The following is a 27,936-nucleotide window of genomic DNA, read 5'->3' as shown; positions in this document are numbered from 1 at the left end:
TTAATGACTAAAGTGTTGTGCAACGTAAAATTACAGCTGCAACACTGTAATACCCACACGCATTGAAATGCTTCTGGTTTTTAGCACTAATCGATTTTATGGAGTATTGTTTATTGCATATGGATTTTCTAACACGTTTTTGACGTTAATTAAAGTGTCTGCGTGTAAATTCCACTTCCAGAACTGAACAATTTCTATTGAAAGGGTCTTATATATATATATATATATACTGGTATAAAGAATATAGTTTTCTACTCTGTTGTAATTTATATATTATATTAAACTCTCTTTTCAGGTAATCTGGCTCAGTTTCCTTAGACTTTTAACAATTCATGTGCCGCATAAAAATTTTTGCTAGATATTTGGTGCACACTAAACACTGTTGCTTGTAGTACAACAAGTGAAGCTAAACATGAAAGTCCCGTAATTGAGTTTTGTTGAGTTATCAACAAAGTTACGACACGCCGGAGAGCACACAGGGCAGACCCGAACACAACAGAGCAGCTGAAGCAGCTGAAGTAGCTGAAAATTATAGTACAGGAACTTTTTTCAGCATTGGAAAATGCACCATCAAAATATAAATAAATAAATAAGCCAAGGGAGTGGACTGATTTTCGCTTTTAGTTGGGTCTGGCAGCAAAGTTTCAACAACTTTTTGCTGCTTACGCAATGCATAAAATCATACTATACCATTGGTAGAACACACACACACTCTCACACACAGGCACACACACGCACAGCAACAAAAGTCAACTCGAGTTCTTGGCCATTTAAGTGCCCGCACAATTTTGCCAAATTAAATCCAGTTCAATCGTAAACCTTCCAGTTGCAAGGGGCAACCAAAGCGATGGCATCTAGAGCCAGCCAAGCAAATCCGCACGCTGTTTGGCTTAAATTGTCTGAAAAAGGGTTTATAGTCATGCCGTTTTATATACTATACTGCCCTGATGCCCAGCTGGCTAGCTGGCTAGCTGGCTGGCTGGCTGGCTGGTGGGTTGTGATAGTGATGAAGAGAGACAAGCAAACCTTAAGCACTTATCTACATAACATTGTGAAAATATTTGCCAGACCTACTACTACAAGCCCGGTCAGCTCTCTTGCTCTTTATTGTGATTGCCTGGCCAAGAGCGTTCCGTAATAAGCTCTGCCCATTTGTAGCGTCTCGGAATTGTTTTCATCATGTCATACAACTTCCAAATTGTCTGTGCTTTGCGCCTGCAGCTAGCAAAAAGAAGCAATGTCAATTCATGTTTTTTCTTGATGCTGTTTTTTATCTTTTCTTTTTGGATTTACTCATTGCTTTGTTTTCTTGATTACATCTACATGCCCTGTACATTTCAATTAAAACGTCGCTTGCAGCTTTAAATTTTTGTTGCTGTTTCGAAGGCCAGAAATTAGAAGATATATCTAACAGGCGAGAAAAAATGATTTTGTTGTTCTTTCATGCCTACTTCCCGTTAATTTTCTGGGCATTATGCACAGTTTACAATCGAATGCCTGCCACAGACACAGGCACAAATACAATTATATTCCCACCCAGTAAAAAGCTGTGGGCTGACTTACGCAGGGACAGGAACTGAAGAGTGGAGCAGCAACAACAACGAGGTCGGTCATGGGGACATTCAAACATGTTTCCGCTTTTCACGATTCCTGTCTGTTTGTGTGTATCTGGCATTTTCCATTGCTACAAGTTTTTCCAATTTTCGTATGCGCTTACAGAATGCCTTACGCCGGTGGAGCTCTTAAATGATTTCACTGTCTACCCACTGGCGTTTAACATTGGCGTTATATATCATATATTTATATATAAATATGTACGTGTGTGTGCGTATATGTAGGTAGAGTAAAGGTGCAGCCTTGTAGATAAGACTTGCTTGTGATTGTGCCTAAAGATGTTACAGCTGTCAGAAGTAGTAAAGGTATACTTATTTATTTTTGCTCATAGAATTTAAAACCTACATAAGTAGTTCTGTTATATATTGTGAACTCTGTCGTCTCTTTGCCGGATTTCATTTAATTGTAAAGCTATACGTAGTTCCTATGCCAAATGTAATACACTCCTCTGGTACTTTAAAATAACTTTAGTAAGCGAATATTGTTGTTTATCTTCATATGATATAATCGAATATATATACGAGTTGTTTATCTGTAATTCATTTCATGTTTTTTTTTTTTTTTGTCGTAGAAACTCCCAACTACCTCTGTCGGCTGTCTGTCTATACTCATAGACTAGCAAAGTAAGAGTTAAAAAATTAAAAATGTGGGCGCTTGCGACCTAAACGTAAATCATGTTTACTACACAATTTATTTATTTCGGCCCATACCTTTAAAAGTTGCCGAAAACATTTTGCTGTTGTTGCTGCTGAAATTGTGCACGTGCTGTTTCTGCTTAGGCCAACCACTTGAATAGTCTACCCAAATGCTTCGTGTAAGTAAAAGCTGGCGCTATTTCTCAAAGATCTCAGTTGTGCATATATTTAAAGGTAACTACGTGTATATAGTATGCCCCAAAAGCAACTGAAGGCAATGCCTACTTTTCTTGTTTGTTGCTGTTCAACATTTAGCGTTGTCTTGTGTTCACTCATGAATAGTTAAATCCATGACAAAGTTGGCCCGGCTGAATGCCTGTTGGTCTTTGCTATTTTCCATTTTTTATTAATGAAATCTCCTGGCTCAATGAAGCGTAAATTTGGCACAGCCAGACAAAGTATTTTGCCAGCAACTAGACAGCATTAATGGCACGGGCTTAGGAACTGGCAATGTTGGACTTTAGATGGGGGCGTCATAAGTGGCCATAACGTGGCTACTTCTTTCATGGCCTATTACTGTGGCTGTTGGCCATTTTCATTGATGGCGCTTCATTTGTAACCGTATTTATACTTGTATATATATTTGTTATGGCGCTTAGTTTTGGTATTTTCTCAATGATGAATTGGTTGAGACCCCCCCCCCCCACATGTATACTTCGCAAAAAGTAGGCGATAATTGAATTTGTCCGTGAAGCTGTCAATTATTGAGAGCCACTAGCAGTTCATCTAAGTTGGCAAGCTAATCAAACTTAGTCAGGAGCTAGGCAGCTAACAGCAATCTGCAGCCCCATTCATTTGCCGGCAATTATAGCAAACACTGGACAAATCAACCCAACTTGACGACTCGTGTTGTTCATATTCGAACGACTGGCATCAAATAGATTGAATAAATGTGGCAGCACGACTACCGGGCCGAGTGCTGTGCAGCGATAGCGCCTGTGGTCTGGATAAATGTTTCATTGTCTGTATTTGCCTATTTATTTGCACCGAACCTGTGTAGCCAGTCAGCAAACAGGCACCAACAGCAGACAGCAGCCTGGCATCAGCAACACTTGACGTTGGCCACATCTAACCGCAGACATATTTGATGATTTTGCCACTCCCACACAGCGCAAAGGTGTTCGTACTGTACTACAGTGCGGATTGTTCACTGAGCACTGCCAATTTTACAGTTGAGTTCATTATAGAACTCAATTCAATGGCACAGGTAAACGAAAAAGCAGGATTTTGATGTATTATGGGCAGCCAAACACAGGACAGGCCAGAGTCAAAAACATCCTTCGAATCCTTGACAGTCTTTCCCATGAGTTTCGCCTGTGCTTTTAAATATTTAACATGCAATTGCTACAGCTCTTATATCTTGAATTTTTTTGTAAATCATTTACGCTTCATGCCCTTCAAAAGCGTTACATTCCCCGGGGCTAATCCACGTCTGTCTCACTTCCTTCGCTCGAAGCACTCGAGTGCTCTCTCTCTCTGTCATTTTATCTATAACATTATTTATGCTTCATTCAAGGTGCTGAGCGCAGCCCGCACTTTTAAAAGTGTTTCCCAAGTGCCTGAAATTTATGTAATTCACTTTGGCATCCCCAAAGCTTCTGCTCGTAAAAATCCATAAATTATACAACGTAGCCTATTTTTTTTTTAAATTCCTATGCGATATAATGCAGGCTGTCAATGTATTTACATCAGAAAGTCGCTCTCTAGACATTTGGAATTCAGTCTGTAACTTAATAAATGCCTTGCCTAAATATTCATTAATAATTAATACAGCTATAAATTGAACAACAGCGGTAAGCCCTTAGAAATTACCATTGGGAATACCAGCTCGTGTCTAAAATTGCTGCAAAAGATGGGCGTGGTTTGAGTGTTGAATCAGTTCCGTTTTTCATGACTACAAAATTAAATTCTTTTTCTATTTGTTCGTCGTTGTTGGCTGTGTTTAGTAATGTTGTTTGTATTGATGCACAATACATATACAATTTTGACACGGACCCAAAAGGCCTTATGTCGTGTCACGAGAGTATTTGGCAATTTTGCCCAATTCTAGGCCCCATATCGAAGCAGAATCAACGCTTTTAACTTTATATTTTTGTAGCATTATATCTTGTTGTTTTTTAGTCTACTTGCTTTCGGTGCTGCAATAAATTTTTTATGTTATTTATCCTTGCACGAGTCGTCTTTACTTAGCCCACGGCAAATGCACGGCAATTTAATGCCATTTATATAGCTCGAAATGTAATTTGATGGACTTTTAATCTATGTGCTTTATTGCTGCTGCTGTTGCTGATCAAAGGCAGACTGCCAAGAAAGTTTATTAAAATGTAAATAGCAGATTTTTTTCTTTTATTATTTTTAATGCAAATGACGTTCTTTAGGTGGATGGTGCGTGGCATATTCCTCTAGAACATTTTCGGTTCTTGACGTATTTTAAAAATTTCATTAGCTTATCGCCCTCACTAAAATTGGTTGTCAATTAAAACGTGTAAAACGTATAAAGCAAGTTAGTTTAAAGCGAGCATTAATTTGTAAATTACTGCTTTAAGCCATTGAAATTTAGATGTTCTACCTTTCATCCTAAGCGTTTTGACAAAAGGGCTTGTTCTTTGGCACAGAGTTTACGATTTGTAATTAAGATAAAAGCATTCCGGAAGTCAAAATTGCTTTTGAATTTATAAAAGCTAATCAAATTGCTAATGTTTTTTTTTGAGATTTTTGTCTTTGTTCTTATAAAACATATACTTGCATGCAAAATGCGTATACGCTTAGTTGGTTAGCAGAAAATATGATTAGCTTTTTAGCTCTCGTTGCCAGCTTTCGGCCACCTTTTGGGCTGTAGGTAAGCAATAAGATGAGGTTTTAGAGAAGGCACCTACAATTCGGAAACAACGGTGGTCAAATTTAGTATGAAAAGTATCAAAAACAATTGTCGTATGCAAACGTGTCGTCATAAGTGTGTATGGCTTAAACGAGAAGTCGCTAAATTCAAATTTAATTTCAGAGCAGTTTCTTAGTTGGCCTGCAATAGGTACAATACAGTCCGTTAGGTCCTCCCGATGTTAAGAGCCGCGGAATGACCCCATTCAATTGCAATTTATTGTTTGGCGAGGGGAGTACCATTAATGCGTAGTCGCATGATGACCATTAGAACAGCTTTGCATATATTTGAAGTTGACGCTGATAACGAAACAACTTTGGTACATTTTCAACAATATTCATATGATCCGAGTCATTTCTTCTATATATGCAAAACAGCGAAAATGGAGCGCTGTTTGTGTTTTATTATTTCGTTTTTAATGAAAGATAATAGAAAATTAATAGCCAGCGATTGCATAGAAGCGTGGTAAATATTTGACCGCGCACAGACACATGTTATATTATCGTTATGGAGGTACAGGGTGTTTTATTTTCCCTCAGAGTACTCGAGTGTTCTCATTTTTGTTGTATGCGTCATATGTTTGTTTAATAAATATTCAACTTTGTGTTGACAGCTATGACCCAGAAGCATAAATCATAACATTGTTCGCTTTTTTTTTTTTTGAAGGCAAATACGTACATTTATGTATTTTTCTTTTTAGAAATTGTTGCGCAGCCAGTTATGAATTTCTAAGCCGGTCGAGAGCCAAAGATGCTGCAGCCCACAGTTGAACAATTTGATGTTTTGTTTATGATAAATACAAAATGAAACGGTGCTTGTCATTTGAGAGTTGAGTTGGCAGCAAAACAATTCAAAGATTTTGTGTATGCAAACAGAATGTGCATTAATTGAAATGCAATTTAAGAATACATAAATTAAACTGGAGATTTTAGAGGGCATAGCAAACGCTTTGGGGAAATCCAAAATTCATTTATGAATGAGCAATGAGCTTTCAACAGCAAACAGACAACATTTCTACTCAACAGATCCGAGCGCATATGCGAATGGGGCAATGCAAATTATTCACACACACACTTTGTTGAGACAGGCTCGAAATATGTATATAATGGGCTAGCGGAAACATAAGGCAGCAACAAACAGGACACTGGCAATCGGATGCCTCGCTGCGCCACAAAGCATGCAACAGCCTTTTGAGTGTGCCAGACTCAGAAATTTGTCACCTTCTGATATCAGATGTTACAGACTGTGTAGGTAGGGTAGGTGTGAGTGTGTGTGTATGTGTGTGTGATTCTGACAAGCACAACTGGGCATTTGTTTATTGGCTACATATGCAAAATGTCAATGTCAGGAGCACATTGTACTACAGCGAGTCCAGTGGCTCATTGCTTGTGCAGAGCTCAGGATTGTGCCAAACTTTGTCTTGGCTGCTTGACAAAAAACATAAAACAAAACACATACACTAATAAAAATAATGTCGCCCTGACGGCTGCAGCCAACTTGGCCATTGTCCTTGCCAAAGTGGGTCAGTTTTGGCATAGTTCTTTTGTGGCCTTATTGATTGCCAGCACAAGTGTCGCTGACTGTTCGCCAAGGATCTGTGCAGAACACGCCCAGTCCTGGGGCATACTTTACATGCTCGGATTGCAGCTGTTGTGATTTTAGCAAAAGAGTACCCAACTCAACAACATGTTCAAATTAGGAGAAGACTTAGAAACGGCACAAGTGCCCTAAGCCAATACTGCTATGTATTTTCGTGAACCACCCAACTAATTGACATTTAGTTGTAATGTTTTTGACATGTTCTTTAAGGCATAAGCAAACAACTATCAGTTCAATACCATGTACTTAAGCAGGCTGCAGACATAGACAAATTTGGTATAAGCCAAATTCTAGGAAATGATAATCCTGCTGATACTGATGACGCATTTAGGTATGGTATTCATATTGCCATTGGTCTCATTTCCGATTATCATAAGTCAATCACATGACCCCAACGAACCGCAAACGAGTGACAGCTGCATACTTGTGGCTGCCCCATCTAATGCGAAATCTCTTGGTCTTACCTAACCATCAGCTACACATCTCTGCGGTTGACTAACGCTTGTGTTAGTAATGGTGTGGGTGTGGCTGTACTTGCGTTTGTGTCAGCTGAGGTTTTCTACATCTCCTGCGCTTACTCTCAACCACACAATTTTAACAGTATCGCATTTAAGTGGTATTATCATCGGATTGTAACTAAGCTGTATTGCTAGCTGTTTGACGACATTTGGTAAAAGGAATGTTATCTCATTCCTTTTGGGAAATATATACTCATAAAAGCTCATGCAGGAAATTTCACTACAGACTTGACTGTACAAAAGATTTTTCAGGACAAAATATCTTTGTATGTAGAAATCTCTGAAATAGGTGTATGTAATTTCAATGCGCATTTCTAACCAAGTACGTATATCTATAAATATACACAAGCACTTGGCTGTTTAAGTTTAACGAGTGTCCATTAAGTAATAATGATACCAATCAAAAGACCAGACCGCTTAATGCGCAACTTTTAATTGTATTTTATATAGTATTTTTGCTCTCTTCGGCTAATCGAATGGCTGGCGAGTAAATTGCAAAACATTGCAATGATAAGCTTATGATAAAGTTTGCAATCGTTGTGTGCACATTGAAATGCTTTTAATTATATTAATTAAATGTAAATTCTCTGGTTTTTGTAATTATAAGACAATCCTCTATACAGACCACGCTGATATAATGCACTAGTGGGCGGGATCGTTGAATCGAATTTGAACAAAGATCTTTGAAAATTGTTTGAGGCGGATCGGAGGGTAAACGAAAATGTTTCATACAAGCGTTTTCCGCAATTTTTTCACACTCCCGAAACCCCATCTTAACGTGCAGTTTCCTATCTCTTACGGTTTGGACTGTGCGTTGATCACCAATCGGTCAGTCACTCAGTAATTCAGTCAGTCAGTCAGGTCAAACAGTTTTATATAGAGGGATTACTGCATACAATGTTCGTTCTTGGAAAAAATATGTTTAATTTACCATGTACCAAAACTGTAAGCTTATAAAAGGCTCTTAGCCTTTTAGCTAAATACTTTGCTAAAATTTGGTTAGTCTTTTAATTAATAAGTACATAAGTAAAAAGTATTTATGTACGTTCACACATATATTTCAGGACATGCTATCTTCAGCAGAATGCTAATGTATGTAACCATGCAATGGATATATATTAAGAGCTGATTAAATTTTGCAACGACTGCAAATTAAAGTGAAAACAATTTTAAGGGCGTCCACACAAAATGCAAGCCAGACACATGCAATGCCACAGAGTGCGGGCAAAAGTTGATCCTTTGCCGCACTCTGGCACACACACAAACCCACACACAGCCAAACAGCCAGACAACAACACACACAGAAACACGTACATCCAAGTTTAACGCAAATAAATTGCGCATTCAGAGCAAAATTAACACAGAACGACAAAAACTGGGCGAGGCCGAGACCAGGACGGCAAGAAAAAAAATGAAAGAGAAAAATGAAATGGCAGGCAACAACATAACGTAGCTTAAACAGAAAAATATGTGAAATCCACAAATGTAAGAGAGCACAAAAAAGGAATAAAATCCATGGCCAAAGCCAAGTGGGCAATGTAACCAGCTAAAGTCAGGACACCCACGCGGACCTGGTCCTCTTGGTGTTTTCTGTGCTTTCGGGTTCTGCTCAGTTTTGGCCTTTTTTTGCCAGCATCAGCAAAAAAAGCCAGATGCAGGCAAAAAGGAAGACGATTCCATAACTAATGTGGCAGAAGCGAACTGCGGATATCCGTTTGGGTTATCGGGCTTCTTCTTGATTGAAGTTCAGTTCTAGCAGAGCTTGTCTCTATTTTAATAACTAGAGAAGGTATTCTGCTATTCCAGAATCGGTCGCTACTTGTCTATGCAGGCAACGTTCAACTGACCCGAAAGTCGCGCCAGGCATTCAAATTGACGACATTATACTTGGCTGTGTGGCTGGGCCTGGCCAAGGCTGTCATAAATATGATAAGGGATGGCAAATACGTTAACAGGCACTCTACTGACAGTTCCCCCAATTCCAAGCTCTAGCTTTATCTTAATTAATAAGTCAATTGCTGCTTGCTTAGGGCAGCTCATGAGGATGGGTTAGAAGCAGGAGAAGCTCGAGCTGCATAGAAAATACCTAAATATATTTTTGTGAGCGCTCATATAAACATTTTGTGTAGACTAGACATACACTTTATCAACGAGTTGAAATACTCGACTGGCTGTTTGTTACGCTGTACCAAAAAACTATTGACTATTCAGTAAAATTTCATTATGGTGATCAAAATAAAAAAATGAGTATAAATATTAACAACAATAATAAAAAAGCTCAGGAACGTATAGAACCTTTCGAATAGTATCCCAATGGTATCATATTAACATATATTTTTAAGACTTCTCTCCCCAATTAGAATAATATTTATTAAATTTTAAAACTTTGAGCAATACTCTGTTATCTTTTTATGGATATGGATTAGATTCGTCAGATGATTCTGAATAATAAATAGATTTCCTACCCAAACCAAAAACTATCTACTCATATAGTAAATATGACATGATATTTATATATGATATGCTATTTGATGATCGCCCTAACTTCAATCTCTTAATGTCTATTAACTCTATCGAAGTGGCTTTAAAGAGTAAAATATTTAGGCCTTATCATTTTCAAACAGCATAGCACGAATGCCCTTTGGGCCTATCCTCCAGACACACTGGAGAATGGCTATCGGTTCTAGTATAGTTGTTGTTACTGCTTAATTTTGTCATGCACATTTACGCCATTTCATAAAATTTTCATAATGGTCGCCAGCCTGCATGGTTGTGGGTGTGTGCGGAAGTGTGTGTATATCGCCGAGTGACTGACTGACAACGTCGTTTCTGTTTTTATAACGTTATCGTCACGGGAACTGCTGCTGCTACAGCGTCCCGTTGCCAACGCTAATGGCGTAAATGTTCAATAAAGTGGCTTTTAGCGCTTTTTGCACACACACATACACACACACACCCACAGACATATAAATACCTACACAGAGACACCGAGCATCACGGCCTGGCCGGAAGCCAGAGCTCATGTGTTCGTTTTAGTGAGACTCGTCAATACTTTAGAATCTGCGCCTCATTCTGTTTTTAGGAGGCACTACACGCACTTTATGTGCTTTACCTTTTCAAATAAATTGAATGGGGATATTAATTTAATGCAATGCCGTGCGAAGTCGTGAATATTGCACGACTAAGTGTGAATGTTATATAATGTTGGCACTTAAGTGCTTGTTGCCGTTGATAAGCACTTTATACCCTGACATCCCTTTCAGTTCAAATCTTTAGATAACTTTTTAAAATTAAATGTAATGGTTAGGCCTATACGAAACTGATTTACTGATGAAACTTGGTGCAGTTGCTTTTAATAGCTGTCTATCTTAACCAAGCAAACTGCACAAAAAACCAATTGCTATATTATTTAATTGTTCGTAAAATATTTAAAGATTCTTCCTGATTCAGATTAAGCTGTCGTTAGTTTTCATTTTTATTTAAGATGAAAAGCATTGAGACTTTTCTTGTAGCTTAGTAAATCAGATTTTGTAGCAGTGCATTTAGAAGTCGCATATGCCGCACTTTTATGTCTCTTTGTTTATTTGTTTAGCTACGCATTTGAAAAATAATTAATTTGCCAGCCGCTTGATTGCTAAATTTTGTCTGGCTGAAATTTGTTTTGAATGTAAACACTCACATGGTCCAGACATGACCACAGTTTTATGCCTTGACTGATGTGCACCGCCTGCTCCAGCTCCAGACGAGCACATGTTGCCATTACTGCTGCTTCTGATGTTACCCATTATTATTAATGTATCGTCATATATATAGAAAAAGCTATATGACCATGAGTTCATGTATAATTTAAAACTGCCTATAGCTAGGCGACTGAAAGATCGCTCAATAAATGTTTCCCATATGACGCACAGACAAGTTGATAAGTGAAAAGCGCAGAAATAGCAACAATTTATCGCTTAACTATTCCCGGAAACAGCTAAAAGCTAAACATATTTCTACTATTAAATATTATTTTAGAATAGTACATCAACGGGGTATTTTAAGTGTATGATGCCACCAGCACATCCTGCCATCACGCACTCTGGCCAAGGAGGCTTGAAGAGAACTTTTGTCATTCAATTACATTTCTGCTGGCTGCTCGTGACGCACCACTTGAGTTGAGATACCCTCACGCACGTCTCAGCATATCCCAAGCCCTGCCATATGCCACAGAGCTACTTCTCCAGTTTCAGCTGCCAACTGGCATTGCTGCCACTTTGCCTCACATTTCTTCTTGTTCATTTCCATGATTAATAAATGTCGACCGCAACATTACTGACACCTCAGCGACAACTACAACAAGAACAACAACAACTGCACGTCGTTTGGACAAAATATGTTGCGGCTTTTTTGCCCAAAGAGCGACTCACTTGAGGCAGTTTTTGCGGTGCTTGTTAACCAAGCCTTGGTTACACACACTCGCAACCATGCCCGCAGACACACACACTGAGTGCACTCTGCATGATACAAACGTACGCAGCTCCTTTGTCACAACTAGGCGACAACAAGTACACGTAGAGACAACGTGCAATAACTGCCAAGGGACGAGCTGAGGAAGGCATCCGGCAAGCGGCACAACAATTTGAGTGAAATTTTTCGAGCAAAGTAAAGCATACAAAGGGTACATTTGTATATCTGCACATATGTAGATACACATACACAAAAGCCAATGCAATGCCATAGACAGGCTTCCTTGTGGTCCTTATTATGAATTTCACACCAAGTTGAAGAGTAAATAAACCCACATTTTATATATACGCGCTACTCAATGCATGCAAACTATATAAAATGTCATATTCATAACTAGTGTCTATTAAAGCAGCGTTTAAAGCACTACAAACACCTTTCGACCCATTTTAAACTTAACTTGCACGTTTTGAATTAGGACTGAATCACTTTTAAAGAGAAAAAAACCGAACAACGTAGTCTGATCACCTTACCAAATCCATTTTACACTTATCTTGCGTGTTTTTGGCTTATTAATCCATTAAGAACGTGCTTATACATTTTCTTTAGCCGCATAACTTTCTTGCCAAAGTCAATTAATTAACACTTTATAACACATATTTCATTCTAGATAAACGCGCCAGCACTTGGCCCAGCCTAAAAAGTAAATCCAATCAAGCACACGAAATTTCTGTAACATCAAAGGCACGAAATTCTGTTTTAGCCAAACCCAACCTTAAAACTAAATGAAGCCTGTGTGTGTAACTGCGCCAAATACCGCAACGCTGGATCTTAGACGACGGCCACAAATTAGCCAGCCTGCCATAGATTTGCTAGTTTGAAGCAACACGCATCCAGCTTCAGCTTAGCTTCAGGTTCATCAAAAGCTGAATAGAGTTGCGTGGCCCGTAAAAGCAAAGGCAATTTGATCCATAAAAGCCGCAGGCTGAACAGCTGGTTGCAAGCATCGTGTGTTATTTTTTGAGAGCGCCAAAGGATTCATTAAAAAACCGCCAACCTGGAACTAATGGAATTAGAGAATATTGTGGCCAATACGGTCTACTTGAAAGCGAGAGAAGGTGAGTGAATATTCCCAAAGACCACAAGCACAAGTATCTAACCAACCCGTACAAAAACTACTCACGAAAAATACCAGACCATGCATTTAGGCAACAAATCCTTCGAGGGCCAGCGAACGCGTGCCGAAGTGCTTCTGTGTTGGCACCTTGTCTTGTCTGGGAGCCTGCAGAGTCGCATCGATTTTTGTTTGGCTCTGATTTTCAGGGCGGGTGTTAATTGTATTGTAGTACTGAAACATTCACCCAAACCCAAATCAAGTCCTTTTTAGGCTTGGGCTGGGCTGCGCTAGTCTGGGCTGAGCCGGGCAGTTGTAGTATGGCGCCTGGCACTGCGCTTTATCTAAAGTTAATGAAGCGTTAAATGTTTGCGCTCCAGCAACTTATTCATTTTCATGCTTCATGTTACAGCTTTAAGTGCTCTATTTGATTCAGTACTCGGTACTGGCAGATACTTGGACATTCTGTCATCGAGGTCACACCTCAATAGCTAGGCGTCCTGTGACCAGTCGGCAGTCAAGTTCAGTGTCATTTTCTTGGCTCGTCTTATATAACACAAAGGCAACCCCAACAATTTGCGATAAAATATTGTGAAATTATGCAGAGCGGTTATTGGAATATTTCAGCAAGCTGAAGGTCACCTTCGCCCAGCTCTGTACCACGTTTAAGGATATATGTATGTTAATTTATGGATAGAAATGTATCTAAAGATTGCATGCATGATGACTTCTAATGACTGCACCCGTGAAGAAGTCATTTAAATTATAATAACAACAACATCAACAACAACACCAGCAACAGCAACATCTACAAGACTCAAGCAAATACATTCATACACTTTCTGTTACTCAGTTTCAGCCTGTACCAGCTGAGAAAAAGACTAGTCAAATATAAAAAGCTAATCGAGCGGCCATTGGAATGCATTCGTCAGATACTTTTCTACGCCGCTCAACAGATTTAAATGACAGAAACGTGCGCAACATTTCAATTTCTCTAGTAATGTAATATTTAAGAAACGTTTGTTTATAAAGAGGAGGTAACAGACGTCAGGGGCAAGAGAGAGAAAGAGAGAGAGAGAGAGAGAGAGAGAAGAAAAGAGAAAAAACATATATTTGCAATAGATTTAACGAGCCAAAAAGTGAATTTTATATTCGTATAAAATCAACAAAAGCCGACAGCTACAACATTCGTTTGGCCAAAACTTTTATTTTCTTTTTACTTTTTGATGTTCTCTTGACAAAGTTTTGACTTCGTTTTTTAGGTCCACTTTTTTTAAGGTCTGGCCCCCAATTGCTTCTTATTTGACGCTGCAGCAAAACTCAATTCGAGGGTGCTCGACTAGAATATACCATGTACCAAAAACTGAATTACGGTTTTTACAAAAGCACAAATGTATGGATTAAATTACAAATGTGCATATAAATAAATGTTAAAAAAGTCATTTTCTTAGAATTACTTTTGTATAAATTATTGGATGGTCATGGAATTGTTATTATAATCAGTTGCTAGTTCAAAAAAGCATGTAATATTCTTATTGACTTTATTATTTTTGATCGAGAAATAAAATGCAAAAATTGGTCATTTAAAAACAATGGACGGTTGAATAATACTGCATCGACTTTTGCTGCTGAATAAAGTTATATATGCTCGATGGATACGAAGCTGTCCTCTTTTACTTTGAACTGATTTCAGCAAAAAAAATTCGCAAAGCTCTTTTTTAAAGGGAATAATGTACAGTGAGATATTCTTTAAAATATCAGTATGATAATTTATTTCGAGGACTTTCCACTCCAGATTTTTGTGGTTTTTCTGCCCTTTATTATGGTTACCCAGCTGCCGTTAGGCATAAGTATATATACATCACATAGTTCTTGTCAGCATCGCTAGTTGCTGTTTTTGTGGGCTTTGATGCAAAGCTCTGCGCGTGCCGCAATGCCAGAAACTAGAGCTAATCATTGGGAACGTCTCAAATTGAAATTCTCCTTACCAGTATATTAGCGCGCCTCTCGGCTCTTCTCTCTGCCAGTCTTTAAGCTTCTCTGTCGCCTTTTGTTTTAACAGCAAAAACTATGCTTGCATTTGATTTTTTTTTATGGATTTTATGAAATGAGGACGCATTAAAATGGACGCAGTGAACAGAGACAGAAGAGACGTCGCCTTCGATGGCATAAATTTTGCCTAATGCGCTGCCATAACGTTGATTACATCAGAGATAGAAAGAGATAGAGGAAGAGAGAGAAAGAGAATAAAAGAGTGAACTGCGGATACGAATGCTACTTAGGGGTTGACCATCGTTTGGAGCTAGAATAAAATGTGCAACATTTGATTTGATGGCCATGGGCAGCTATAAAGGGCAAAATTTGTAGCATGATGACACAATTTAAAATCTTTTGAAATTAACAATCACACATCACAGAAAAAGTACTTTTAAGCTCGCTTAAGTATTCGGGTTTCGTTCTCCTTTCTGTGCTTAATTTAATGTAAATATTTGGCAAATGCAATTGCAAACACTTCGGTGCTGTGAACTGCATCCTGTTGGCATAGCCTTGCGTTTGTGCATTTCTTTACACTTTTTGCCCACCTAGTTGGCGGCGCCCACTTGAATTTTGCACCAGAGTCAAGCCGTTTGGTTCAATGACCGCTGGTCAAGTCAACAACTTGCGTCTGCTGTGTGGCAACTGTTGCCGCGCTGCCTACAATACACGCCAATTCATTTCAAGTGGGTGTGCGTGTGTATTTTGTTGTTATAGTTGTTACTATTGTACTCTTTTTTATCAGGCTAACAAGCTTTTAGTTATGTTGTATGCTAAGCAGCTAAAAAGAAAAAAATAACAGTTGTTAATTATCGCACGCAATACAATGCAACAAAAGCCGCTGGTGCGGAGGCGTTTCATGTGCCATGTCCAAGCTGTTTCTTGTGCCAAGTGTGAGTGGGTATGAGTGCGTGTGTGTGTGTTGTGGCAGTTCTAGTCCGGCGCACATTTCAAACACGCCAATTACTTGTAGCGTCCAATCAGTCAACCGGTCTGTCAGTCAAACAGCCAGTTTAATATTTCAGTTAGCATAGGCTTCTTATCAACAAGTGCAGATCCTGTTTTGCCTGCAGAGTGTCCTGGCCGTGTAACTGGCAGCACGCAATCCTGTGGGTGTCACTCTTTGCGGTCTGTAATGCTTGGTTGCTTATCTGCATTTGCAGCACGTAGTCAGCCGTCATTTGCAGCACTGCTGCTGCATTTGCGCTCCCTTTCTGCCCATGCATATGTAATTGCAATCAAAGCGACTTTTGTTTGCGAATCGGAGCAGACTCGTTGATTGCCACAAAATGTCATCAGACTGTGGCATACTAGAAATCCATTTTAATTATATGCAAAACGCTGCCAATAAAACAGAGTTTTACAATCAAATTGAGCCGAGCATCGAGCCGAGTAGGGAGGCTGAAACATTTCCGCTGACGGCCAACATTTCATTGTCTCTATTCATTACAACTTCGCGAAAACAAAGAGTTAATAACACAGCAGAAAATACACTTTACAATAGATTTGATACGCAAGACAAGTCGAATTATAAACTGCCATATGTTTAATATTACATGCAATAATATCTTTAACTGTTTAAAGCCGGAGTAAGTGTATTTGATAGTCGCATATGCGACATCACAGTTTTTGCTTGTTGTTATTGCCGCTGCTTTAGAATTTCAAGAGATTGGCTTGGAAACCCGGTAGCCCCTTAGCATTTGTTGTTGATACTGCTCTTCTACTTGAGACTGAAAACAAGCTGTGTGTTAATTTTGTTTTATTTATTTTTGTTGACGTAGGCAAATAATAAATACTAATACGCTAAGCCACAAACAGTGAAAATATGTTTTAAGTGACTCGCTGCTACGTCAGCAAATGAATATTTAATCGGCATATTTAATCTGCGGCCCGTGGCGTATGCGTAATCTCCGACTTATGAATACTAACGTACGGCTTAAACCGCCGACTGTAATAAAATTATAGAACTAGTTATTTTAGAACATCAAATATTTCTGTATGTAGGTTATCTGTGAGCAGCATAAGTTTTTAAAATGAATATTCAAAAGTACTTACAAAATGTTTTTTGGCTACATTTTGTTACGACGCTTGATTTTGCCGTTGTCTCATTTGTTTGATTGCTTGTCAGTCAATTGATTGTAATCATTTTTATTTTTAAACCTTAATTGTTGCTGTCGCTTGACATTCGAGTGACGTTTGTATGTGCCTCCGATATTCGAGCTCAGTGCTTGATTGTGTGTCAATTATATCCGTAAATTAAAGTATATTTTCGACTTTGACAGAATTTAAATTGCATGTAGTGTGTCATATGCAAGTGACAGAACTATAACATAATTGTAATTGTGGGGCTTGATTACAAATTTGATCAAGCACTAAATGGCTTCATTGCATTTTGATCAAGTGAAATTAAAAATGTTATTTCTATTAAGAGCTATCGTGTGGTCAGCCGATTGGCATAAATTAAATGCAAGCTCTTTCATTTCAATTTGTTTTTATTGTAATTCGAGAATGTTTTATCGTAATAAATATGGTTTACAACTGCGCTTGCCTTAAAGCAATTGAAATAAAAAGCTTCAATTAATACAATGGGCGACAGCATTACATTGCCGACTATTTCACATTCCTCATTATGCAAATCAATTGAATTTTTGTATTTTTAAATAAACTTTGTTTGAGTTTAAGCCCTGAGTTAATTTGTTAAAAAAAAAACACGATTTGCGTTTAATTGGTCTGTTAACAATTGGTTTCTACTCTTATGGATTGCGTTTACTAGACATAAAAATATTATTTTTAATGTCTCCTGTTTACTGTTTAAAGACGTTAAATAAGAAAAAAACTCAGTAACATTTTAAATACGAAAAGTTTTAAATATGTCATCCCAAATTGCGAAAATTAACTTCTAAATTTTTCGTTCGATATTTTGTCGTTTAAAAAATTACGGAATCATTTTTTTTCATCATTTTTATGAAATTACATATATATCTGTTTAAGCATAATTCTCAAGAAACAATTAAAAAAATCTCACTTAATACTAATTAAAAACAAGTAAGAGGTTCTAGTCGGGAGCTCCCGACTAAGGGATACCCTGAACCCTCTTCTTCCAACATCAAATGCATATATATATTATATTTTCGAAGCTATATGTCAAGTTTGGGGACTCTAGCTCTTATTATTTACCAAAATTGCCCAAAAAACAGGATATCGATATCGATTTTTATCGATTGCTTGGAAACGGAGTAAGTTATCGATTATCGGGAACAGTGCGCGGGCACTAGAAGCACCTACATTTAACATTTCAAGTCTATAGCTCTCAATTGTTTATACGGACGGACGGACAGACAGACGGACATGGCTAGATCGACTCGGCTATTGATGCTGATCAAGAATATACATACTTTATGGGGTCGGAGATGCTTCCTTCTGCCTGTTACATACATTTGGATTTTGCACAAATACAATATACCCTTATACCCATTTTGAATGGGTTCAGGGTATAATAATGTGACAAATCTGCAAAATGAAAATGTTATATAGTTTATAGAAGCCCCAACCAACGAAAGCACATACATAAATCTAAAAAAAAAAACAAACAACATTTTAATTAAGTTCTTAGAGATTTATAAAACAAACCCATATATTTAAAAATCCTGGAACTCGCTCAAACAAATGCCACAACAACCTTGATCGTTAGTATTGCGCAACATTATGTAATATAGTATAAGAATATATTTTCATAAATGCACGCACGTAACGCTGGGAGCTACCCACAAAAATATACATGCGTATATATACTCTGATACATAAAATATAAATATGCATATTTATATTCTAATATATTCAACACACGGAGAGTGTTGGGGTAACAAAAGAAACCGCTGTTGCTATTGCAACAGATAAGCGAATCAAATTATGCACCGTTTGCTCGACAGAAGCCACCGGCCATTAATTCAAATTTATTGATTGTGTTGACAATTAACTTTTTATATTCTGTATTTATTTATATGGTCCGAAAACAAACATTTCATAAGCTGCCCGGGGCCAATATACGAACTGTTTATTATTTTTGTTTGCGTCAAAATTAATTTCGATTTAATGCGTTAGAGTGCGTCCCACACAAAAGTCAAAAGGTGATGCCGCTGTGTTAGCGCAGGAAATTTTCTTTTATTAATTTTCCGACGGACATCGCGTCGTATGCACAATGAGGCAGTTCAAACGACCGGGCCTTATTTGTCAGTGTTAAGCAGATACCTTCACCAGCTGCAGCCCAGTTTCCGGGCCTCAGAATTAATGATTGATGAACAAAAAAGGTGCTGCCAGCTTTTGGGCGTTTTATGGTCAGCAACAACTATGCGAACGCCAAGAGGCAGATATCGTTAAATAAAAAGAATGTCTATAGGTTGCAGCTCGTACACGACGAGACGGTTCATACATATATGCATGTATCTACATACATAAATATGCGAAGGCACATTTCTCCAATTCTTCCTATTTCGGTGTGTTTTATGCGTCGACATAAAAAAGAGAAAACTTGGCATATTTTATGCTTACGCCCTGTCATGAAAATGTAAGTGATGCTCAAAACAATTTTGCTGATGAAATAAAATTGAGTTATTCCATACGGCAAACTCGCACCAAATACACACACACACACAACCTAGTAAGAGCTACAAATTTAAGGTATTTCTTGTGTTTGTGTGAATAGAATTTTGCATGCTAGAGACTAGGGTATGCATCATGTGAATATATGAAAGAAGGCATATGAATGCTTCTTTTTACACTGTGTTGCACTGTGTTACACTGTGCAGAGCCATATTGGTGGCGTATGTATCTCGTTGGCAACGTGTCGTATGCGCAATTTCGCAATATAAATGACAACATTTCAGGTTTATGACATTCTGTGAGTCTCATGCGCGCTACGCATATCAATTTCAATTCAATTTTGACAGCACATCTAACACATGCAACAAACATTTTCCAAATGCAGCATGGAAACATTTTACACTCTATTGGTGTCAGCTATTTGAAATGTTGTCAACAGCTTCGACCGATATTTTAGCTGCTTCAGCAGCAGTTACAATTCCCCAGGGCAAATAAATAAATGTCAACGGCAAAAGTAACCACATGAAGCGGCTCGTTTGCTGTTTTTTGCTGCTGCTGTTGAGCCTCAAAAGCAATTATAAAATGCAAAGGCAGCTTTATACACACACACACACAAATATGCGTAAGTGTTTGTGTGCGTATCTCTTTTTATATTCAATCATCAGTTTTACAATTTAGCAATTGAAATTGCATTTCTGCTTTATAAACATTAACACAATAGAAGTAATGCACAAACCCACACATACACAAATGAATTCGTCCTAGCCATCAGTTGTGAAGTGTTTGCCAGCTGTCAAGAGAATCAACATAAATTGAAAAAAAAGAGCAAGAGGCAGAGGGGGGGAGTTGAGAAAAAAAATCTTAAATTGATTTTATTCATTGATAACAAAAGCTCAGTGTCAAGCGCTCTTTTGCAAATGCAATATTCAATTAAATTCTCCGCAGCTGCCATCGCAATAGTAGTTGCAAAAATTTCAATGCAACGTCGAGTTGGCATCCATTGATGTTTTGTATGGTTTGGTGCTGGTTCGTTGGATAGTTGATTGCTTGGCTCTCCCAATGGGTCCCATGTGGCTGCACTGACGCTATATAAATGGCAACTCTGCTTAAACACAGCGACAAGAACAGCAATCGCAAGTGTAACTGCTAAAACAGTCATAAGCAATAACAACCAGCAGGCACAATGGGCAAACTAGGATTTCATTGAGACAAAAATTATCTTATGTCCATAATCCAAGTGTCTAATGCAACTAATTTTAAATGTATACTCCCAAACCCCAAAGCTGCAATGCATTGCAGACCGCAAATTGTAGAAGCTGTCAATTTCTTAAAAATGTAAATGTGCATTAACATTAATTGACAGTTCTAACTTTCTTATTAGAGTCCTACGTGTAGAAGAAATAAAAAGTAGGGAAGCTAAGAAACCAATTTTAATTTATAATCTTGACACACGTAAGGTGTACGTGTACGTGTATATTTGCTACATTATTATTTCCCTACATGCAGGAGAAGTAATAAATTTAGTGCCTGAAAGCAGTAAATAAGCTGTACTATTAATTTTAAAAATTGCAGCATTTCATATTTCTACTTATTCAAGTTAATTTGAAAACCAATATGAAAACTATATTGCAAGTGCTCTGAATGAAACCTGCATATATCATTGTGTAATTTGATCAGAGTACACGCCATATTTATTCTGTATTCCCCCATTGACTGGCATATGCATAGAAAAATAATAATTTGTTATAGGTCTCAATGCATTAATCTTACTCGTGTGCTGTTGCCAATCTACTATCTGTGTGCCATTGTGGTATTTGCAAAACCAAATGCACTGAACTTACAATCAAACATAAAATGTTAACATGCCCCAGCGGTTGGACTGGGGCTGCCTACGCGAAGGGGTTTTCTTGCCACATCCCACTTGGGCTATCGTTCACTTGGCTGCTCAGCGCGCAAAAGCTGCTGTCAGCGCCATATGTGCAACTTGTGTGGTGCGCTCGACTTGAACTCTGAACTACAAGTTGCCATATGGTTTTATTTGCTCGGTTGTATTTGCTATTTGCTCAGTGCTGAGTGCATGCGGTGCATCAAATAAGCGTGTGGAAAGACAAAGCTGTAAATGTAGTTGCCAATTAATTTCTTTTGGCTATTTACAGTACTGATGCTAATTGCGCTCAGGTTGGTTTTGAGGTTGTAATGGTTATGCTAAATGACATGCGGTATTTAAAGTGAATGAACGTACAATTATTTTTCGAAAATTCGATAGTACGGCTGGCCAGGCGCAACGTTGCGTATGAGGGATTGCGTATACGCCAACGCTCAAATGTCAAGCGGAATCGCATGTGCAGAGTGCGATTATGTGAATTTAATTATAATTACGCTTAGCACACTAATGCGTTTATGTGGTTAAACATGTATGTATGAGTGTGCATCGGCATGTGAAACAGACCAGGCTTATCCCAGCCTGTCTGACGTAATTGCTAAGCACATGCTTATGCGGGCTCACAGCCACATACTGATGTGTATATGACCGCTCTACTGGCGAGGCATTGATAACGTTGTGACGTATTTGCCAGGCTGCTGTCAATGCATTTTGCTTTGTCACTTAACAGCAGACGTCAGACCATTAGACTGACAGACAGATAGCTGACAGGCCAACGCTCCGTATTGCCAGATTGTCAATCAGTGCTTTGTGTGCCCTTTTGGCATTACGCTAAATATAACATGCACAATAAGTACACGCAAATAAGCTCAGTCGGAGCAAAAACAAATGTCACAGAGCAGGGCCGGTCACAGGTTGATAAGCGTATTCGTTAGAGCTCCTTTGCATTTTCAATAACTAAATTCAACTCTTTGTGCCTGTTAAGAAAGCATTTTGCTAGCTTCCTATCAATATGACACACTCAATATTTCGCAAAATATACTCACATTAAGGGCTCTTGTATGTGCGGAAAATTTAGTTACTTTTGTAAGTTTAATTAACCTTGCTTTGAATTCTTTTTGTCTACTGTTGCCAAGAATAATTAAACGTTTCACTTAGTTTTCCAAAAATCAATAAGAAATACCAATAAAATCAAAAGCTAAATTCCAGCTTAAACGTTTATCCATAGCATGCATTATAACCAAAGCAACTTGTAATTATTTATTCTCTTTTGTTGTGGCTATATACATTTTTATACATTGTTTAAAGAAAATCAATAAATAGCATTATGGATAATAATAAGTGGAATTCAAGTTATTTAAGTTGTAAGCTGTCAAGAATGTGCTCGATGAGATTACTCGTCAGGCAGATGACTTGTTCATCTCTTAATTATTCTTTAGAATCTTTTTATTTGAAGTTTATATGACGCCGAACTATTGAAAATATTGAGATCAAATTGAGCTGCTTTCATTTCCTTTGCCAACGTCATATTATACCCTGTTACGGTTAATGAACGCAGGGTATAAAAACTCATCGAAACCGAGAGGATTGCTTTGCAGATTTTTAAGTAACGCATACATTTTCATAGAGCCCGTTTAATTAGACATGTATGTAAATGTACAGCCAGGCGAAAGTCGGGAAACACGCTTGCAACATGGCTGTTGCACAAAAATGGCTGTCGCCATCAATCAAATGGCTGCAAAATCTGCAGCAAATGTTTGTTTATGATAACGAATGCAAATGTAGCAACAGGCATCAGGCCGGACCCGGACCCGGACAAGGCAAAAGGTAAACAGTGCACAGTGAACAGTTAACAGCGAACGGTAAACAGCTAACATTTAACATCGATCATGTTGTTCGGCTGTCAAATGAGCCACTGCCTGAACGAGGCCAAAACACGCCTCGAATGCGTGAGCCTGCACAAGCGCATTTATAACTATTTATCGGGCAACAATCTCTAGCATACACCACATACAGTATCTAAGTCAATTGACCAACATTCAGTCAGTCAGTGGCTGATTCAGTTAGTCATTCATTCGGTTAGTTGAATGTTTGGTTGATCGCCTAAATTAAATCAAATGTTGAGCAAAATGTAGCGCATTTAATTGACTAACAACGTGGCTGCGTTTTAACTGGCGCCCGGCGCTGCAATTAATGTCAAGTCACATCAGGTTGCCACAGTCCGGACACTGATGAGTCGCCAATGAGGGCAACTAATAAAATTCATTCATAAATAATTCAATGGAATGCCCGAGCAGCAATTTATAACAATTTCGCATACGCTGTCAACTCAGCGGCAACAGCAACAACAAAAACCAACCGAGAGAATTGTGCAGCTTAATTGATTTGTTTTGCACCCAATAGAGAGACATTTGTATACAAGTAATGTATGTGCACGTATAGATAAATCTATATACATATAGATTTTCGCTCTCTTATTTGCCGTTTAAATAGCTGAATGACCATTGCCAAATTGACGTCGATTGAGAATAATTGTCCTCTTGTCGCATAAAAATTCATTTTCTTTTTTTTGCCCGTTGTTCATGTTATCTGTATCTATATGCCATATTTTGGCCACCTATGGCTTTAGCACCTGTAAGCCATTGTTATCTGTTGGCCATATGGTGGGCGTGAATTTGATTGGAAATTTATGCACCTGAATTTACGACAATAAATCCATAAAACACACTAATTAAGAGCAAAACTTTATTCATAGAAGTATTGACAGACATTTTGGCTAACAACATGGCTCTTCTCTGAGAATCTCATAAGTTCATGAAGGGGGCTAATTGTTGATAAGTTATAGAAAAGCAAGCGTAAACTTTTATTCTATTAAAAAAACCGAAAACATCAATCAACTTGTGATTAGCACAAGACGCTTTAACGAAGAGTCAACTACTTGATTTCCTATAACAATTTCCTATAATGATAACACTGTTATTAAAGCGTTTGAAAGCACTTCAGATAGGTTAATATAGTAGAGTTAAGCAAGCATATGGCGCTTAAACAGCATTGAGTCAATATTAGATAAAGCTTAACAAATTTCACATGCAGTCAAATGCAGCGACAAAACAATGTTTACCAGGTTGTTGCTATATGTTTTCGCACACAGCATTTCTTTGTACACGATTTAGCTATGCAACAAAATGCAATATAAGCAATGAAAATAAAATAAAAGCCAATAGCAATTAGATGGCAAACTAGTTCGCTAACACCAGCAACAAACTAGCCAAGAGCGTGTACGTTACTTCGTCTATGTGTGTGTATTATCTGTGAAAGTAACTAGCAAACAACAACCAGCCATGGGGAAACACAATTCTGTTTTTTTTTTTTTTATGCAGTTGCTGACATCGAAATATGCAACATTTTGACAAATGCTTTGACAGCTGCAATGCAAAAGGCGTCCCAGCTGCCGGTTTTGGTCAGCCAACCAGCCAACCAGCCAGCCAGATAGCTAGTAGTTGCCAGTGCTTTTGGCCAGTTCAAAATTCTAGCATATCAAATCTCAACACGGACTGCACGTTTAAAACCGTCAGCGCTTGGCAAAATTATTTAAATTATGTGCAAACTGCAAAACTTGGACGGCAACGTTGAAATGCGAGACACGCGCCATGTGCCAAAGCATTTTACGTATGCGTCTTGTTTTCTGTTCAAGTTTTGATTATTCTTTTTTTTTTTTTTAAATTTCGATTTGTTGGCCGCCATAAGGAATTGCATTTTAATATACCCAAATACTTGCGTGCTGAGGAGAGAAACGTGCCGTTGTCTTTGATGTAATTTGCAATTCAAACTTTTGGCATGCCAAAAACATTTATCCATTATTGTACCCATTGAAAAACGGGTAAATAAGGTATTACAGAAACATGGGAAGGTAGTTCCGATCTGATAGGAAAATGTGTATGCTTCAATTCAGTATCAGTTGGGTAGTCTTTCTTGTCGCATTTAAATTAAATTAAATCAGAATTAAAAACTGAACAGACGTTCAGTGATCTCTATGTGAGATTTCAAAAGCAATTCGACGCACGTGATGTAGGATATCTCATAGTCGTGCTTTCTCCTTGTTTTTTGTTGCTAAGGTACCTTGTCCAAACGGCTGTGGCTGCAAAGAGGGTTTTCTTTTTGACGCATACGAAAAACTCTTAATTAACAGCAACAACAACTGCGACGCGCCCATTATATCTTTCCATGCAAACTCTTTTGTTCCAGTCATAAGGCATCCTTTGATGTGTTTTTTACAACAACATACGCCATTTTTCTGCCCGCGTCGTTTGTGGCAACTTCTGTCGTTTTATCAAAATGTTTAAGGCAGTTGCTTACCATGGCAACAGTTGGCAGCACCAAATGTCAAATTTACATTGAATTCTGTTATGTTTTTTTGGCCGTCACACGCGGCGTATGATTAATCAAATTTTTGGCTTGACAAGCTCAAAGGGGAGCACAACTCTAAGCGAACATTTTCTTATTGTTTTTTGGCTCACACCGCATTTAAGATGAATTTTATGACTCAGGACTCATATTTCAATGGTCAAATTTACCGGGCTTTGCTTTCTGGTTCGTTAAAGGGTAATTTGCAATAGAGCGATCTAGTTGGATACATTTTTCTTTCTCATTCTTTTGATGCGTCGGCTTTAAATTTGATGAACGCCGCGCTGACTTTTGCTGCTTGCTTTATTCTGACAGCAGCTCGTGTAATCATTTTTCAAATTCACGCCCTCACATCATTTTCATGGAGGGGCTGTTTTTGTCTTTGTTTGGCTTTATGTAAACTGTCGGATATTTTCTCTTTTTTGTGAGCTGGTTTTTTTTTTGACAGTGTAGGTACCTGGTCCAGCTATTGAGTCGTGCATATAGCATTAAATTTCTGGCAATTTAGGGTTAAATATAAAACATTTATAATATCAAGGACTCTGTGGTCCGTCGCGGCCCTTGGCCAGCTGCCAGCCAGCTTAAATCAATATAAACCCAACAAAAATCAACAAACTGAGTAGTGCTTCGCATAATTGAGGCACCAAATTGCAGTTTCAATTATTACTATTAGTTCGATGAGTAAAGTGTTCAACAGAACAAGTTGCAAGCACTTAGAGTTGTAAAAAGGCTCAAGCAATATTCAGATAGATACTGAATAGCTACGAGATACCCTATATTAGGATGAAAGTTGCCCAAATGGAGAGATACGGACATCTTACAAATCATGGCTGTTAATCGGATTTAATTGTAAATTGTTTTTGTTGTAAATTAAACAATAGTAAACGGAAAGAGCCTTACCTGCTTTTCTTTAATAAGAATGCATTTTAGGGTACCTAATTTTTTAAGTGTCTTATATCCACAGGGCTATTAATCTGATGCAAAATATATATACCCATTAAACCCTGTCTAATAAATTTATGCAGGGCATAGAAATACAATTGAAGTAGCAGCAGCAGACGAGGGAAAGGGGGCCATAGCTATAATTTCCGTTTCCGCAATCAAAACTGAGATGTGAATGAACATTTGTATGGAGCAGCTGCGAAGCAGCCCAGAAAAAACAAGTAAGAGCGCTCTAGTCAGAAGAGCCCGACTAAGGGATACCCTGAACCATATTCTACCAACACCAAATGCAGTTCGAGCTGCGCGCTCGTTTACTTCAGCAATTAAAAAAGTATTAAAAGAAAAGAACTGAATGTAATTCTATTTGTGTGATAAACTCTTACTGCGTGATATATATGTACTTTATTAGATTGCAGATGCATACATTTGCACAACAATATAATACCCTTTTACCCATTTTCAATTGGTTCAGGGTATAAAAAGAAGGTATAACATGAAATAGAATGAAAGCGAGGGCAATAAAGGTGGTATGGGCGATTCTATAGCTACCATTTCACGGAGTTAGCAGCCATGGAGACTTGTGATTGCTGTTGCATTGTGCTTTCAAATAAGTCTTATCTGTTTGGACTAGAATCTGGTCGACGTCGTAGTAAAAAACAGCTTATCATTATAAGTTGTGTTTAGAAATACATCTGCCGATTTTTGGAGGGCCTCTAAATATAACTAGAAAATGTAAATATGTGATACGTATTGTATAAAAATCTGTAGTTTTCTTATGTGCATTGTGTATTAACCAATATAAAGCTATAAAATCTATATTAATCTTTGATTCTTGTGGAAGAGGCTAAGGCAAAGTTTCGACTTTGCCCTCGTTTCAAAAAGTTTTTGGCCACACATCCTAACTGCAGAGCAGTATCAGCAGCAGCAGCATTTCTCAAATACTTGGTGGCTATAATTGCGCTAAAAATGTCATCAAATGCATTCGCACACACATTCACACATACATTTAGTGCTACACCTGATTTACTTTAAAAGTTAGGCAACTGCATCTGGCAGAGTCTGTGCCCTGTCACATTACAATACAATTTATGAAACTATTTGCTATTTGGAGGAAATTGAAAAACTTCTGGCCAAAAAAAAAAAGAGAGAGAAACTAACAAGCCAACATTCAAACAGTTGCCAGACGCAGCAAATTGAAAGCAGGGTAAACG

General features: G+C 38.1%; 1 protein-coding gene across 2 annotated transcripts in view; it reads left to right on the top strand.

Moving 5' to 3' along the window:
* Gprk2 (G protein-coupled receptor kinase 2) overlaps nt 1-27,936 on the top strand; it is a 65,130-nt gene that overhangs the window by 17,338 nt on the left and 19,856 nt on the right. For both annotated transcript variants that reach the window (XM_070207096.1, XM_002054187.4), the window contains one exon: nt 12,421-12,868. In XM_070207096.1, the coding sequence (XP_070063197.1) occupies nt 12,817-12,868 (52 nt within the window). In that variant the 5' untranslated portion in view covers nt 12,421-12,816. The remainder of the gene's footprint in view (nt 1-12,420; nt 12,869-27,936) is intronic.

This window comes from Drosophila virilis, chromosome 2 (assembly GCF_030788295.1).
Source record: "Drosophila virilis strain 15010-1051.87 chromosome 2, Dvir_AGI_RSII-ME, whole genome shotgun sequence".
NCBI lineage: Eukaryota > Metazoa > Arthropoda > Insecta > Diptera > Drosophilidae > Drosophila > Drosophila virilis.
This window is presented reverse-complemented; position numbering and strand designations above follow the sequence as displayed.